This window comes from Lathamus discolor, chromosome 5 (genome assembly GCF_037157495.1).
Source record: "Lathamus discolor isolate bLatDis1 chromosome 5, bLatDis1.hap1, whole genome shotgun sequence".
NCBI lineage: Eukaryota > Metazoa > Chordata > Aves > Psittaciformes > Psittacidae > Lathamus > Lathamus discolor.
The window spans coordinates 87,663,209-87,679,004 of NC_088888.1; the positions used below are offsets into that span (position 1 = coordinate 87,663,209).

General features: G+C 35.9%; 1 protein-coding gene across 11 annotated transcripts in view; it reads right to left on the minus strand.

The window, feature by feature from the left end:
• Nucleotides 1–15,796, minus strand: part of MCPH1 (microcephalin 1) — a 128,421-nt gene that overhangs the window by 111,273 nt on the left and 1,352 nt on the right. For 9 of the 11 annotated variants that reach the window (XR_010613241.1, XM_065681523.1, XM_065681518.1 and 6 more), the window contains exons 2-8: nucleotides 14,783–14,874; nucleotides 13,148–13,266; nucleotides 7,754–7,838; nucleotides 6,981–7,101; nucleotides 6,522–6,662; nucleotides 5,223–5,318; nucleotides 1,612–2,649 (exon numbers count right to left, since the gene is read on the minus strand). Coding sequence is in view for 10 of the 11 variants with exons in the window: in XM_065681523.1 (XP_065537595.1) it covers nucleotides 1,612–2,649; nucleotides 5,223–5,318; nucleotides 6,522–6,662; nucleotides 6,981–7,101; nucleotides 7,754–7,838; nucleotides 13,148–13,266; nucleotides 14,783–14,874 (1,692 nt within the window). In the remaining variant the exon portion in view is untranslated. Of the gene's footprint in view, nucleotides 1–1,611; nucleotides 2,650–5,222; nucleotides 5,319–6,521; nucleotides 6,663–6,980; nucleotides 7,102–7,753; nucleotides 7,839–13,147; nucleotides 13,267–14,782; nucleotides 14,875–15,324; nucleotides 15,362–15,796 lie in introns of all 11 variants that reach the window. The other 2 variants (XM_065681520.1, XM_065681521.1) reach the window with 1 other exon arrangement.

Here is a 15,796-nt window from a genome sequence, read left to right on the forward strand (position 1 = left end):
GGTGGTACTTGACTACACGGCAGATGCACAAAATTAAAAACATTATACTTGGGAAAACGGCCATCACAGATAAATTACAACTACTATTAAAATCATTAGAAACACAAACTGACATTTACAGAAGTTTCTAACAAAAAAGGACAAAGTATAAATAATGGGTAAATTGTTTGCTGAATACAGATCCTTTTTCTTCTCCTCCAAAAATCTGCTATCTTAAACAAGTTGTCCAGCAAGAAAATAAAAGCATAATATGCTAGAACTTTGATCATAATTTAATCACTAGAACTTAAAAGTTAAACACTAAAATTAAATGGCACACCCAAGTTTAAAAGGAGAGAATATCTTCTCCTTCCCCATTTGTTTTCATGATTGTTTAATCAAAACCAGACTGGGTCTGACATTAAGAAATATATAATCTAAGAATCATCCTCTAGTACACTGCCACATGATGAAAAAAAGCCCACATACAGCAGGGTCATATATTTATGGGTGTACATTTATGCTTGTATAACATACACCTGTATGAATTTTTCTTTTTTAAGAAAAAGCCTGTGTTATAACAATGCACTCCAGGCATTAAAGTACAGGTGTAGTGAACTCAAAACTGCAGCTCACTTATTACCCACAGATACAGGCAAGGTCACTGTTCAACATTTCCACTGGAGGATTCTGATACCAAATTTGTTTAGTGTAATTATTAATTTTATATAATTAATTGATGGATTGCTGCAGAACTTTCTGTTGAAAACAACTAACTAAAAAATGCAATTATAATTACAAATATTTAGCCCTATGTAAAGCTTAACAGAGCTCAAAATATCAGGACATAAAAATGATTACTCCAATATAAATTAAAAGAATTTTCCAGTGAAGTTCCTGAGATTAAATATTCCATTATACATTTAAATTGAATTAACTTAGCCTAAATCAACTTGAAAAGGCTGAAATATAAAAAAAACCTACCAAAATTATTGTTATAAAGTGAGATTAGTATCATATAAATAAGCCACGATTGAAAAAGACACTTAAATTACAAGTCTTGTTCATGCTCTCAAATGTCTTATTCTACCTTCATCATAGCACAAGCTAGAAATTGCTGACTCCACTATTTTTCCACTGGACATTTTATGCCGTTAACTGCAATTAAGTAGCAACTTTAACATGTGAAATAAAGTTTATTTGAACAAGGGACCATATGATGTTATTAATAAAAATTTACGAGAACACCATAACATTTTAAGCAGAAAGACTTTGATTTCTTGAACAGATTTTGAATAGAAGCAGAAGGCTTACAGAATAGCAAGCATTAGGGGAAAAGACGGCTCATATTACTTCTGTTATATTTTGTGAGCACACTTTCCTTATCTGTTGGTGACTTCTCTGTGTTTGTAGTGCACGTAAGAACAAATGGGTGTTCTTTTGGATTCTATGCACTCATTTGTTTTACTGAAAAATAAATTCAAGTACTGCAGCATTTTCTTCTTTTGGTGTAACTCTGGAATATTCTTCCCTTGGGAATGGCAGTTCATTTTTGCCATTTAGTTGCATAAGTGTATCATGCATATATGCTGTAAGATATTTTTTATTTTCTAGGTCTATGTAGTGACTTACCATTAGTGTAAGTACTGTAATTCACATTGGTTCTGTAGGATTTTTCATGAACATGCTGAGGCAACCTACTCACATCATCAGAATCTAGAGCTTCTGCAGCAGCGTCATCTTTTTCACCATGTGACATATAATTTAATGGCACACTTCCAGGATGCTCAGCTGGTTTTAAGTTTTTCTTTACTGAAAGATCATTTGCTGAAATAGACCTTTTCCCACTTTCCTTGGAAGTACTACATGGCTTACAGAAACTCAAACCAAGCGAGTCCATGCTTGCAGAAGAGTCTTTGAAATAAACTTCAGGAAGATTCTGTGACTCCTTTGGCACTTGTATCTGTACTTCATTTTTATTCAAGTTAGATGATGAAAAGAAGTCTTCATAAGAATCCTCTTCATAAGAAGCCTCTTCAGAGCCAAAAGACTTGCTACCTGTACTACCTGCTTGCCAGAAGTCCGTAGACCCTGATTCACCCAGTTCTGAGGTAGCCAGTTTCAAACTAGGTAGTTTTTCTAATTTTTTCCTCTTCTTGTCTTTAAGGATACAATTGTTTTTGTAAACAGGGAAGCTTCTATCCAGTGAACACTTATTTAAGTTTCTGCTGCTCATAGGTGCATTAGAGAGACTGTCAATCACTGCAGCAACATTACTTAACTTGGCCATTGTTTTGAAAGGAGAAGGATGACCCAAGCCCTTGATTTTGAGAAGAGAACTTTCATTTGCAACTGAAGTAGTCTTGCTATTTTCATCCTGATTTTTATTCGGAAACTTTTCTATATCTTCCTTTTCTAAAGGCAATTTATCATTCAAAGTATGCCGAAAAAGCTGCTTTTTTCTTAAGCTGCTTCTGCTACACTGTTTTGGTGTTAAGCAAGTCTGCTCATAGCTTTGTGAGGGAGAATTCACTGACACACTTGTTGCTATAGGATTATCAGTCCAACTATCACAGGCAGGTTTTACTACCTCTGTTTTCTGTCTCTTTAATTTATCAGCTCCCCAAAGACAATCAAAACTTGAGTTCAAACAGTCTTCCATTTGTTCTCCTGCAAAATATGAAAAGTGGCAACATAAACTTATTTAACAGAACAGAAAGTGTACCAATTTCTTAGTAAAATACATATAAAATTACTGAAAGAAGAAAAACAAGGACTTCGCCACTTCTCTGGTTATTATACCATAAGTCATCAAAAACTAAACAGAAAATGGATTAGAACTAAATTATGTTTGACAAGAAGCTACAATAGCTTTAGCTATCGTACCTTCTTACACGGCAATAGGTAAACAAGCTCTGTTCTACTGTCTTGAAACAAAGCAGCAGAAGAATTCTTTCACTCTTGCATTTGTGTTTTCTTGCATATGTTTCCTCATCAGCCCCCTGCAGAACTGCGAAGCAGTTCTGGGTGGGGACATCAGATTTAGGAGGAAGCCCCGTGCTTTTAATTGTCCTCTGCCTCCTTTTTTTGTTGGTTGTTTTTTTTTTTTTTTTTTTGTTACTAGTTCCCAGCTTCCTGAGTTAACAGCCTCCTTCTTTCCTCCATGAGCTACAACGGACCCCAAGGCCCCTGCAGAGTTTGGGCCTGGAGCAAGCAGTCCTGCTTCCTCTGTTTTCCTGACATCTTTCAGCCTACTGACAACATCCCGCAGCTCAGCCACCTGCTGCAGGAGGACCTCCACCAGGGAGCACCGGGTGCAGCCCTGCCCATTGTGCACCCTTGCCTCAGGAGACCGGTGCAGGCACTCTCTACACTCCGAGCTTTGCACTGCAGCCTCCCCTCTCATCGGCTCGTACGGCCCTGCTTCTATGGTGAACGCTCACCATCCCGCTCACCTGCCTGCGCTAACAGCCACACAAACTGAGTCGCCTTGCTCCTGGTCCCTCAAAATCCTGGGGGCGGGATTTTAACCACTCAGGGCTGGTGCCATCCCTGTGAGTCAGCTGCTCACATCCGCTGAGCTGCCAGCTCCTGGGCACGTCCTATCAAGGACCTGAGGCTCGCTTGGTGGCTCTTGCCACTCTGAGTTGAGGGCTCCTGGATGCTGGGCTTCCACCGGCTCAGGTGTTGAAGGCGTCCTCTCTCCAGCTACTCACCTCACCAATTAATATTAACTCTTATCTATAAATATATATATAATTCTTATCAATAAACTCCTCTGAAACAGGCTAGTATTTCTAATCATCCAGAATACATTTTCAAAAGTCCTGCTGATAATTGCAATAGATGGTTTTGTTTAAATACACATTGAGTGCAAAGATTCAGCAATACTTCTGTAAGTGCTCCTGTAGGTTTTAGGGAAAGTCTTGACATTATTTCCTTACTAAATATAAATAATATTTTTAAACATAGGGTGTAGCTAGCTAAATTAAAAAAAATAAAATATATAGAGATGAAAGAAGTTTCTCATGACATGATCAGACTCCCATATTGACAATTGAAAAAGTGTTAGCTTTGATCCTCAAACTGGATTCTTGAACTTTTTTAACCACTATTAACCAACATACTCAAGTATTTTGCAAGCACAAACAAAAGGGACACTATCACACAGTACCAGCGTTTGAAGCTACACAGAATATTGTCATGGGATGCGTAGGTCTGTTCTTATGTAAAATTACATTGTGCAGTTGCAATGCTGGAGGGACACATTCACGGTAAAGCTCTCAAAAAAAAAAAAAATCACGCTGTTCAACATCATCAGCACACAGCTAATTTGGCAAAATAAAGTTTGTTGGCACAACTATGCTACTTCCAGTATTAAGCTATCACTTCTCCCTAACATTGCATGAACATGTAACAAGCTGCCTCAGGCTATAAGATAATGTCCCACGCTCTCCTTACTCTTCTACTGATACCAAACACCAGCATCTGACTTCAGCTTTTTGCTCATGTAACCGACAGAAGACATGAGGTCTGATGTACATATCTGCTGTATACAAGATTAATGTTGTTAAGCTGCCCACCGAAGCTGCTCAACAGCCTTCGCAATAATCTTTGCCCTTATATTCTGGTACTATGCCAAAACAGGAACAAATCCCTAACTTCATGAGAATAAGAACTTTGAAAACAAATTACCTGAATTCACTTGTAACCATAAAACATATTAAAGGATGATTTATTTTGCTTAACTTCTTTAATCTCTGACATACTAAGCTGGAAAACGTGTTAGGTTTTCTTTCAAATTCAAGTTTTTTGATTGAATATTTGGAAGACAAGTCAGTTCTTTGAGGTTTCTCCCTCATTCTGTTCTCTCTTTTGCTTCCCATTATCACTGTTTTGTGCCCACTCTGTATTCTATGCAAGATCACTGTAAGAGCAGAGAAGGCTGACACCATGCCAGGTCAAGAAGCCATTAACAGGAAAGGGTGTGAAGAAAGAGGAGGAAGTGACACAAGCATCACAGCCGTAGGCAGAGCATTACCCAATGTGATTCTTCATGCTCCATTTTCCTTGAATTCTTACTTCTACACATGTTGCCAGTTAAGAAAAACTAAAACAATTCAGCTTTAAATATAAATGATAGAGCAAACACACAGTTCCCATTTCAGTACACTATACTTTACAAAATAAACAGGTCATGTATTATTTTTAATTTCTGTAATATATAAAGTTGTATTAGTTACCTGGTAACAATGCATCTTCTGAATTAGTTAAGACACAAGTAGGCAGCAGACAGTCTCCTGGTGAACTACTTGGAAGTATCTGAGACATTTGTGAAGCTGGGAATTTGTAAATAATAAATGAGTTAGACCTACTTGCAAAGATACAGATTTCCACACCATCAATTCATATTTCAAACCAGCTCAATTGCAAGACATAACTCATTGCTTTGCCAACTATAACTATACAAGTAGACTGCTCAAGAGTATCCCAAATTTACATACTAAGAAAAAAAGCTACTACATCTTCTATGATTTTAAGCAATTTCTTTTTCTAGATAACCACATTTCTATGATACTAAAAAATGACAGCAAACCTTTTAGAAAATATAAAACCTTTCTAAGCTAATTGAGGCATTTTACTAATCTGTCAAATTCTGCAATTAGCAGCAAAGCACTGATACAGCAGAAATGCATTTAAAAATGCTTGAAGGCATTACCTTAAAACTAGAAAGCAAACAAAAGCCATGCCAAAATAAATTAATTTCATTTTTTTATTCATGTATCACTGATTCTTTACTTTCCTCCTGCAACTATTTCTGAAATGATAAACTGACAGTCTAGTTGACATAGACTTCTTAAAACTTCAAATACTACTGATTCCCACCCACTCAAAAGATGTTCCACGTTTCAATACATTTTATATTAACTGGCAACACCTAATGGCTTAGACCTCAATGCTTTCACAGTAATGCAATGGAAACACTAAAAAGTTATTTGAAAACTGCAATCTTGATTTAATTCACCAGGATATGCATTTTGAAATAAATTAGATTTATCTCATTGGGTCATTCATTTTTTTTAAATCCTGTTCTTCAGTACCTGGACAGATGTCTCATCAACTTTCAACTCCTTAATGAACTGTTGGCCTGGGACTAGTAACATTATAATCTTTGTCAAGTACAGCACTCAAAATTTAAAATGAAATGAGACTTTAGAGTTTCACTGTAAAGTTTAACCAAGTTGTGGTAATATCGATTTACAAGTTTAGAAAGTCTAGCTTAACTTCAGTCCTCTTGAGCAGACTAACCATTAAGAAATTCGTTTTTGCAATCATTATCTTCCACAATTTCTTGTGCCCTTTGATGGAAAGGAACTAAAAGCTAAAGCATTCACAACTACTTGAAACCTGGGAAGCAGGGAGGATGTTGCAATCAAGATATGAAAAAAAGTTTGAAGGCCAGAGCAAGACATAAGCACCAGAAATACAGCAATAAAGATGGCAGCCGTTTGTGCATGGATAGGTAAAATTTAACTCTTTACCAGTAGGAGAAATATTTTCTCTTTTTTCCTTCATCTCCTTTATTCTTCTTTCCATTGCACTGTATTGATCTTTCACCTTATTAACAGGGCTGTATACCAGTGAACCATTGTCTTCAAATAGTAGAACTGGTACATCAATTTCTACACGAAGAAATTGCATTTGTACATTAGTATTTATGTGCTATGACAATCTCATTTTTTTCCCCCCAAAACTTGGAAAAAAATAGGTTCCTTTGGTTCCCTTAACATCACTTCAGATGTCTTAATACTGCAAATTACAAAGAACTCTGTAAAAACTAAGTCAACTTTGTAAGCAAAAACATACTTATAAAAGCATAGAAGTAAAACCAAACAAACCCAAACCCAACCAACCAGATCAAACACACAAAACAAAACCCCATCAAGTACTTTAAGGAAATAACTGAAGATGTTTGAATCTTAGTCTTAAGTAGCTCTTACCAGCATTAACTGCTGTCTTCTGCATGGCTAATTCTTTAGCCATCTGGTCCAATCTTTTCTGCAGCTTTCTGTCATTTTCTGGAGTTTTTTCAACAAAGTCTTTTGGCTGCATACATTTGTGCTACAAAACACACAAAGCTATCAATTACATGGCATAAAACTGCCAGAAGTAACTACACTTATTTGCTTACCACTTTGCCTCAGTATTTATCATCAGCGTCTAACTATGCTTCCTAGCACTTCCTTGAGAGTCACAGGTAATAGCAGAAGTTAAAGTTCACTTTGGAAAATGTTAATACAAAAGAAGAAAGAACCTAACAGATTTCTTTTCCTGTTAGATTTTATTAAAAAGCAGACTAAATAACCATCTTTTCCTTTTTGCTTGCAGCAAAGCTAAGGCTTGAAAGATTATTTTTTTTTTCTAAATACCAGTATTTTAGCACTTGTGCATGCAACTCAGTGAAACATAAACCACATCAGTCATGTTTTTTTAATTAGTCATTATGTCAGTTTAAACCTTAACTTCTTTATTCATCAATATAAAAACTCTTACTTTTATTATACTTTCTTCAGGTAAGATATCACATCGTCACAGCCATAGCCTACCTTTAAAAACCTACTCAGACAGATGTATATAGCTTACAGAATGTCCTGATAATGAACAATTCAAATGCCTGAGGTCAGGAAGTCAAATTCAGACTTTAAAGTTTTCTGCTCTAGGCCTATGAAAAAAAAAAAAACAAACAAAAAACCACCCATACCCACATACTCACTTTTTTGACTGGTTGTGGCAATTCTTCATTAGCAGCTACCACAGGAAATAAGGCTTCATCAACATGTACCCTAGTTTCTCGACACCTGTATAATAAATTAGAGCAGTTGTGTTTGCTTTTTGCAGATGACTGCAGAAACAGTCATCTGAGCTCTGTAATAATAAACCACCAGCCCTTCCTCAGTGTGTATCTTCAGCACAAATACTTCAATGGGGGGAAAAAAAAAATCTATATATATGACAAGCCAAATATAGGACATATTTTTTTGTCCTAATGATTCTCTCTAAATTGTTGTTCTGAAACTCAAAGATTCCCACTCATATTTTATTTTCCACACATTCAAAAAATCATTATATTAAGTCCTTTTGGCCAGATTCTCATGAGTCTAATTTACCTAACTTGTGAGGACTGTAGGCTTTAACTGTTCAGTACCCAGCAACGATAACCTTTACTTGCCTCAAGTTGGTCACTGTGATGACAGTAAACTCCCACCTATAATCTACAGAATGTCATGGGATGGAGGGCCCTATTCAGGCAAATGAAGGAGTCATCATCTGATCATGCCTTTATATCTTAGCCGTAAGTCTCAGTTTTCTGCCTCCTCTGTGTATATGCAATGCTAAAACCAACCCCTTATTGAAGGGTCATCTGTATTTATGCACACTTTTTTAATTACAAAACGAAAAATTCCAACTGACACCTTACCCCATTTTTGCTGTCTTTTCATTTCAAAGACAGACTTTGAATAGTGGGATCAATGTTACCTAATGAGAACACTAAGAACGATGTTGAGACAGGAATTTGGTTAATACATAAAAGTATTAAAAATAGATCAATACAGTTTTATTATCAAACAATAAATAAACAAATTATGAGAAAGAGCACAGAACATCAACAGACTACGCTAGTTTCCCCAGAAGTCATTCAAAACTGTGATTCTAGTGACACCTAGTGATCTAACTGCTGTAAAGTTTGTAACTGCAGAATTATAATCCAATGCTTAGTTATTCAGCTTTGAATAAGAAGCCAAACCATTACATGTTTTTGTCAAACTAACCGAGTTGGAGTTTAGAATTCTCTGGAGCATCAAATAGAGATGATACTCAACATGCTGAGCTTCAGGAGCTGTTATTAAATTCCGGATAATAATCAGCATAATGTAAATTTTAATGCAGTTTACATCTAATTCAGAGATTTTGTTGATTCAGAGAAGATAAACATAACAAATTTGACCACTAAATATGTTATGAGCATTTTTTACTTTGCAGACAAATCTGAGTGTAAATGATTTATCTATCATGTTTGTGACATGAGTTACTGTACTAAGAATATATCTGTAAAGTTTCCCAGTTATGGGTTAGATTAAATATTCTTAATTTGTACATAGATTATAGTAATTCTATTTTATGTAGGGTTTTTTTTTTTTTAGGTTGCTCATTGAAGTATTTGAATTAAAGTACCATTTTTTTTCAGTGATCCAAAAGCTGTTGCTCATTTTGAATTAAACTTGTAATTTATTTGCATGACTCTTAAAGCAAGTCCACAATTATTTGCACTATCTTTAAAGTCAGACATATCTACAATTAGAAAACACAAAAGGGAAACAACACATTTAAAAAAAATTAAGAATGTATTTAGAGTTGTTATATTTTGAGGAAATTCAATTGTCATCTTAGAAAGAGTCTTCGTCCTAATCGAATTACTTTCTATTAAACTGTAGAACTGCATTCGGTTTAGGTTCAAATATACGCTTGTACTGTGAAGCAGAAGTTTCCAGTAACAGTTCAACAAGGCAACGTTCACCAAATACTGTACCAATCATTATAATGTGTTCTGGCTTTTATGGAGAAAAGCAAGTACTATAATATTTTCAGATCATGGGCAGGTTCCTCTGAGAGGCTCACGCACTGCTCAGGGGAAGATAACACTAGTGGTCATGCATAACAGTTTGGAAGTAGCTGTTAATTGGGAGTATTTTGCACAAACCAGAACCACCAGGAAATGCTGGAGTAATTGCTTATTATTTGCTTCCTTGTCTGGTGTTTTTAGAGCTCAAACATAAAAAACTAGCATCCAGATTAAATACCATATACATATAAATACCAAACACTTCAGCATCCCGTTTCCAATACAAAGATTCCCAGATGTAAAAACATGAAAACACAGCCAAGCATTCCCAGTTTACTTTGCTATGTTCCACAGATTTCTGGTTTAGAGATAGTCACACTCAATACTGTGTATGTTTTTTGATAAAACCAAATGCTTAATTGCTTCAGCATTTTTTTTAACCAGTATAAATCCTTGCTGATTATGACTCTGCAACAAGGAGTTCTCCAGCCTAAACTGTGTTTTACTAAAAATGATCATTTACTGTTTTCTGTTACTCCTGGGGAGATTCCAGTTAGATCCTAGAGGAAAATTTGTCACAATGGCCATTGGAATAATCTCCCCAGGGAAGTGGTGGATTTCCCAGCATTGGACAGTTTTAAGATCCACCTGGACAGGGTGCTGGCTACCTTGTACAGACTGTGCTTTTGCCAGGAAAGGTTGGAACATGAATCTCGAGGTCCCTTCCAACCTGGTATTCCATGATTCTCTGAATCTGTCTCCAGACATATTTATGTGATGATTTCCAACTCTTCTACTGGAAAATACATATTAATTTCCCACTCAGCCTCCTCATATGAGCCTTGATGTTTGCAAGAGTCTCTCCCCCTCCCACATTTTTTCCAGGCTGAAGCATTCTTGTTTTCCATTGTCTTATGAAACAACACTCCACATGTGTAACCATGATAAAAACCATGTCATTCTACTACATGAGTTTTTATGTTCTATTTGATTTTTGACTACTGCTGAGGTGACAATCATATGAAAACATTTCCTGTGAGTCTCAAAATCTTAAATTTCCGAGTCTCAAAATCTTAAATTTCCCCTCATACAATACAATCATCTTTCCGACATACTTAAGAGCATTTAAGATTTAAATAGTCTCCTTGATATCAGTAAGAATTTTATTCTCTTCACTGTCTTCATTTTGGTGTTACAGTATGAACACTGATAGCATAGCTGTGTCTACATCTACAAGAAGGTAGGTTCTCCAAAATAATTTGAACAACCATCCACATGCCAATTAAGATCAAGCAATATTCTGCTTTGCACTGTGCTCCAACAGGAGTCATCCAATCCCCAGTCTACACTAAAAAGTCACCCCTTACTATTGCATTGCCTAAAATTAAATTTTACAGCATTTCTGACCATTCTGAGCACATTACGCTTACTATTGAATAGAGCAGCTGGTTAATCAACCCTTTTTTTTTTTTAGTAATGCTAAAACTTCCACTCATGCAAATTCTGCATTATTTGCTTACACAGTTAGCAGATTCAAACTAAGCTTCCATTCACATAGAACCACTTTCTACTGGCACGTACTATATTCAGTCCTCCCTGTTTACGTTGTCCCAGGGTTCAGACCGTCTTCTGCCTGCCAAACCTCTGAGGTGATATGGTAGGTATATATAATTTCAAGTCACCACTCCAGTGGTGTATGCTAACAGACTCATTTTAATTTTGTATTGTCTATACTTGATTTGTGTAACTCCATGACTAGTGAGACTTTCTCTTATGTAAGTTTTTACCACTCCTGACCCATACTTCACTTAAGAATATGATACTCCTATGAATTCTGCCAAGAGTATACATCAGTCTAAGTTTTATATTCTTGTGTACCTTTTTGCACTAACTTTAAACTAAAAGGTAGGAAAGAAAGATTACAGAGAAGTTCAAGCAATCCACAGCTTGGGTCTTCCTCCATAATAATACACATCTATTCCAGATGAATCCCCCTGTTCCAACAAACCTGTCTTTTAAGCCATATACTAAGACCTCACTTTGTCCAGTGTCAACTTCAGGAAAAAAAAAAAAAAAAAAGGGAAAGATGCTAACCTTCTCTTTCCCACAAAAGAGCTTAAGTCTTTTCCTTTGTTGCTGATATACAGTTAAAGTTTCTTGAGGCTTTTACACCTCAAGGCTCCATATTGTCCCCTACAGTATCACATATCTAGCTGTCCATCTGAGCTTTCTACAGTGCTCATCCACTCAATACCTGACAGTATTGCACAGGTTCCTCCTGTAGTGAAACTGCTGTAACAGAGAAAGCATTCCTGTATGTCACATCCTAGACTTTCCCCTGGAAGACGCTCTCATTCTTCTTCTGTTGCAGATGTTAATCACCTGGACTTTTCTGGGATCCTTTTAGCACATCCAAGTCCTCAAACAGTTCATAATCCTTATGACTAAGGTTTCAAATTCCATATTTATACATTTAGCCATGTGAACAGCATATTTAATTTTACAACCAAAGATTCCTACTGAAATGACCATTTTCCCCACACTCAGTAGCACCAGGTCCAAGAAAGGTATATTCACACAGACAGAATTTTGCACCACCCTCATATTTGGGAGCTTAGGTATTTCTTCCTCGGTGTTAAAACTGGATGCTTCTGCAGAACTGCATGAATTTCTTTTTCTGATGTGTATCAGAAATTTTATGGTTGCACTACATTTAAGTAGCTGCAGAGCTCAGCTTTGCAACCCTGTTTCTTATATTCACTTTTGCACTTAGCAGACTTCTATCTCTCCATGCATATTACAATTGGTATAGGAGAGAGCTTCTTTACTTACATTCTAATGTCTATCATCACAGCAATTTACCAATTGGAGTGCTTAACACATGCATGTTCTTAGACAACATGATTTATACTTCATCTGAAATCTAAGTTTGGCCTCACAACCATTCTGTAAACTCAGAGAAGCAGCTATGGAGTGGAGTGCTATTCTCATGGAGTGGCTGCACAGCTAAATTGTTATTTTTTATTTTTAACTTTTTCCTGTATGGTAGTTGAGAATCTTCAAGCAGTGCTGTTCTGAATCTTCCAAATGCCTTAAAAGCCAGACTACCTGTGGATCTTTTTATTTCTTGCTAGAAGATACTCTGTCTACAGAAGCTAAGTAGCGAAACAGTACAATGTCCCTGATGAACTGTGCTTTTTCAAACAAAAAAGAAAGAATTCTGTTCAACATAAGCATCTAGTCTTCACTGCCTATGCATATCAGCTAAGAGCAAAGAAGTGGAACACTGAATGACTCTACTACAGAACTACCTCAATGCATTCAGTTTTTAAGAATTAACATTTTATCTTTTTATACAAGTAATATGCTCTATAATAGCAAAAATGTCATAGGAAACTTATTTACTCATAGATTTATCACTGTTTCAAATAAATAAATAAAAAACCCCAAACAAAACAAAACAAGTTCTGTACTTCAATTTTTAAATAAAACAATACTAGAATCCATTATTGCTGGAATATGTCACATATATTCACAAGCACTCACTTCTCCACCCAGAGTACAGAAACTATTTTTACACCCATCTTCTGTGCTTTTCTCCACGTAGCCAAATGTCCATCTTTGAAGACTACATGGGTCACGTGCTTGTTCAAAGTTTTTGAAACCTGCAGAAGTACAAAGAGAGCGCATCTTTAAGTCCAATAATCAGAAAATGCTAATGAAATACACTAGCATAGTCCATTTTTAATGCATAAACCATTAGTATAAAAACGTATTCTAAACATTATGTCAAGGACTCTTGATCTTTCTTATCTCTGCAAGAAGACTCAAGCAATCAAAGCTCAAGTCTCATTAGCCAATCCAATGCAATGCGTCCTAGAGAGCTACAGTAGCCTCCTTTTGCTCTCAAGCTTCTGTTTTCTAGGTTACCATTTCCATCTCCCTGCTTGCTCTAGCTGTATCACTATCTTGCAACATTTTTATTCATGTAGCCCAACATAATTTCTTGTGAAACAGCTAGTACAGACAGTAGCGGAAAAACTAATTCAGAATTTTATTTCCTGACACAGCAAGCCAAGTCAGTTCACTATCACGTGCTCAGCCCAATAAAAGGGATTCAAGTGCCTGGAAGGGGCAGGACTACCCATTTTCAGTCATGGGGATCTGCTAAATAGGCTTATCTGTATCATCTCCCAGCACCTTCCACTATATCTGGCTACTTTTTGATCAACTCTAAGAATTTTGAAGCCTTATGCTTTTGTCATTTTCTGTGAGAAAAAAATCTAACATCAGAAGAGAATTACATAGGTCTAACAGCACAGCTCAAAATAACAAGACATATTTCTTGAATTATTCATTGAGAGTTGTATTTGCTTCTGTAATAAAAAACAGTTATGCTTCTGTTCTGTCACTATCTCAGCTAAATTCACACAGAAAGAGAGGCTTCAGGGAGATCAGCACAATTTCACAAATTACAGCAAGATACACCTACACACACTCAATTGAAAAGCACTGGAAGTTCACACAAGTGTTATTTAGAGCACGATGTGGGCTGTAAAGATCCCCATTAACTGGTGATAATGTGCAAGAAGGGAAAATACCAGATTGATTTTGGTCTCTGGTTGAAATTCTACAGCTGGCAATTAAATATATTTTGCACCTACAATTCAACAATACTTAATATGTGGAAAAAAAGACATATACTAAGACTCTTAGATATATTTTTACTAGCACTTTCTGGAGTTGAACCACATTTGTGGAAGAGTAAATGAAAGAAGAAAATGTCATGGTACTCAGATTAGAAAACATTTTAGTAACAACAGAGCAGCTGCCTACAAGTTAAAGAACAAAACAACATAAGGTACATACTTGAAAACCACAGGTTTTATACACTTCAATTTGCCCACACTATGTGGCAAGCCCAATACTTCACAGCAAATGCGTGCCATCATATTACTATACAAAGAGGTTTATAGATATACAGAGGCTTTAAATACATTTCCCATCTGTCACTAGTAAGAATTTTACAGTGCTTTCCTTTATTCTCAGGTCTGCGATTATCCTTCTTCTTGCACTTAAAAAACTCATACTACAAAGAAATATATCTAACAAGCAAAACGAGCAAGGTAATTTCTAATTAAGAGCCTTCCTATTCTGTTTATTACAGAATAGTTTCCTTACTTTTGCTCCCATATCAAGAAGCTGCTGTTCAAAGGTTTCTGAGTAATTTTCTGTTCTGTTAGATGACCAAACTTCTACAAATGCAGAAATACCTGTATCAGAAGAAAGAACACAAACAGCTAATGAAGTATACCCTATGATAAAATTGGTTAAACTGCCTTTCCAACAGAATTTTGCTTTCATACATGCTGCATTCAGTAGCAAATGTAGCTTTTAATAAACTGTGTGTCAGATGGTAGCAGCAGAATGTTTTTTTTAGAGAACTTCTGTCCCTTATAACAGCTGTAATGGAATAAACTTAGAAGTTTGACACTATTTAACAACTTTTCATTTACTCTATTTAAAATATACTACCAGCTTAAACAAGAAATGCAGTGCCTCTACGTGACTGCTTATTCTTATTAATCACTGCTCATCTTCAGGTTAATAAAAATTTTTAAGACAAGTTGATATAACACAAGTTAACAGAATACAACAAAACAAATATAATGGAATTATTCCCTCCCAAAACCTGCAGAAAACTCTGAAAAAATATTACTTACCATTTTGCAAATTACTTCAAATTCCACCTTATTTATCCTGAATCAACACAAATTATGTACATATCACAGGAGCCAATATAATTTCATTAACAGCTGCATTATGTAACTTTAGGTATATCACATTGAAGTAGCTTCCTTTATCAATCAGATTAATAATCTCTTCAAGGAATGAAATCAGCCTCAGTTGAGGTCTTTAAACAAAATCTCATAAGTAAGGACATGGAAGGATAAGCAAATGAAACTCGTAACACTGATTTTACTTAGGATGTACACTTAAGTGACCTACAGCTCCATTATCCATGCTAATTTCCCATTTTGAGTGATGAGTCAGTAAAGTTCCAGAAAACTGGAAGAAGGCTGGTTCACAAAAAAAACACTTTGCACAAACTGCAGGCCAGACAACTCTCAGAACTCATGAATAAAACTGTGTCAATTTAAAATGGTCAGCCTTGGCAAGCATTGCTTAATTATG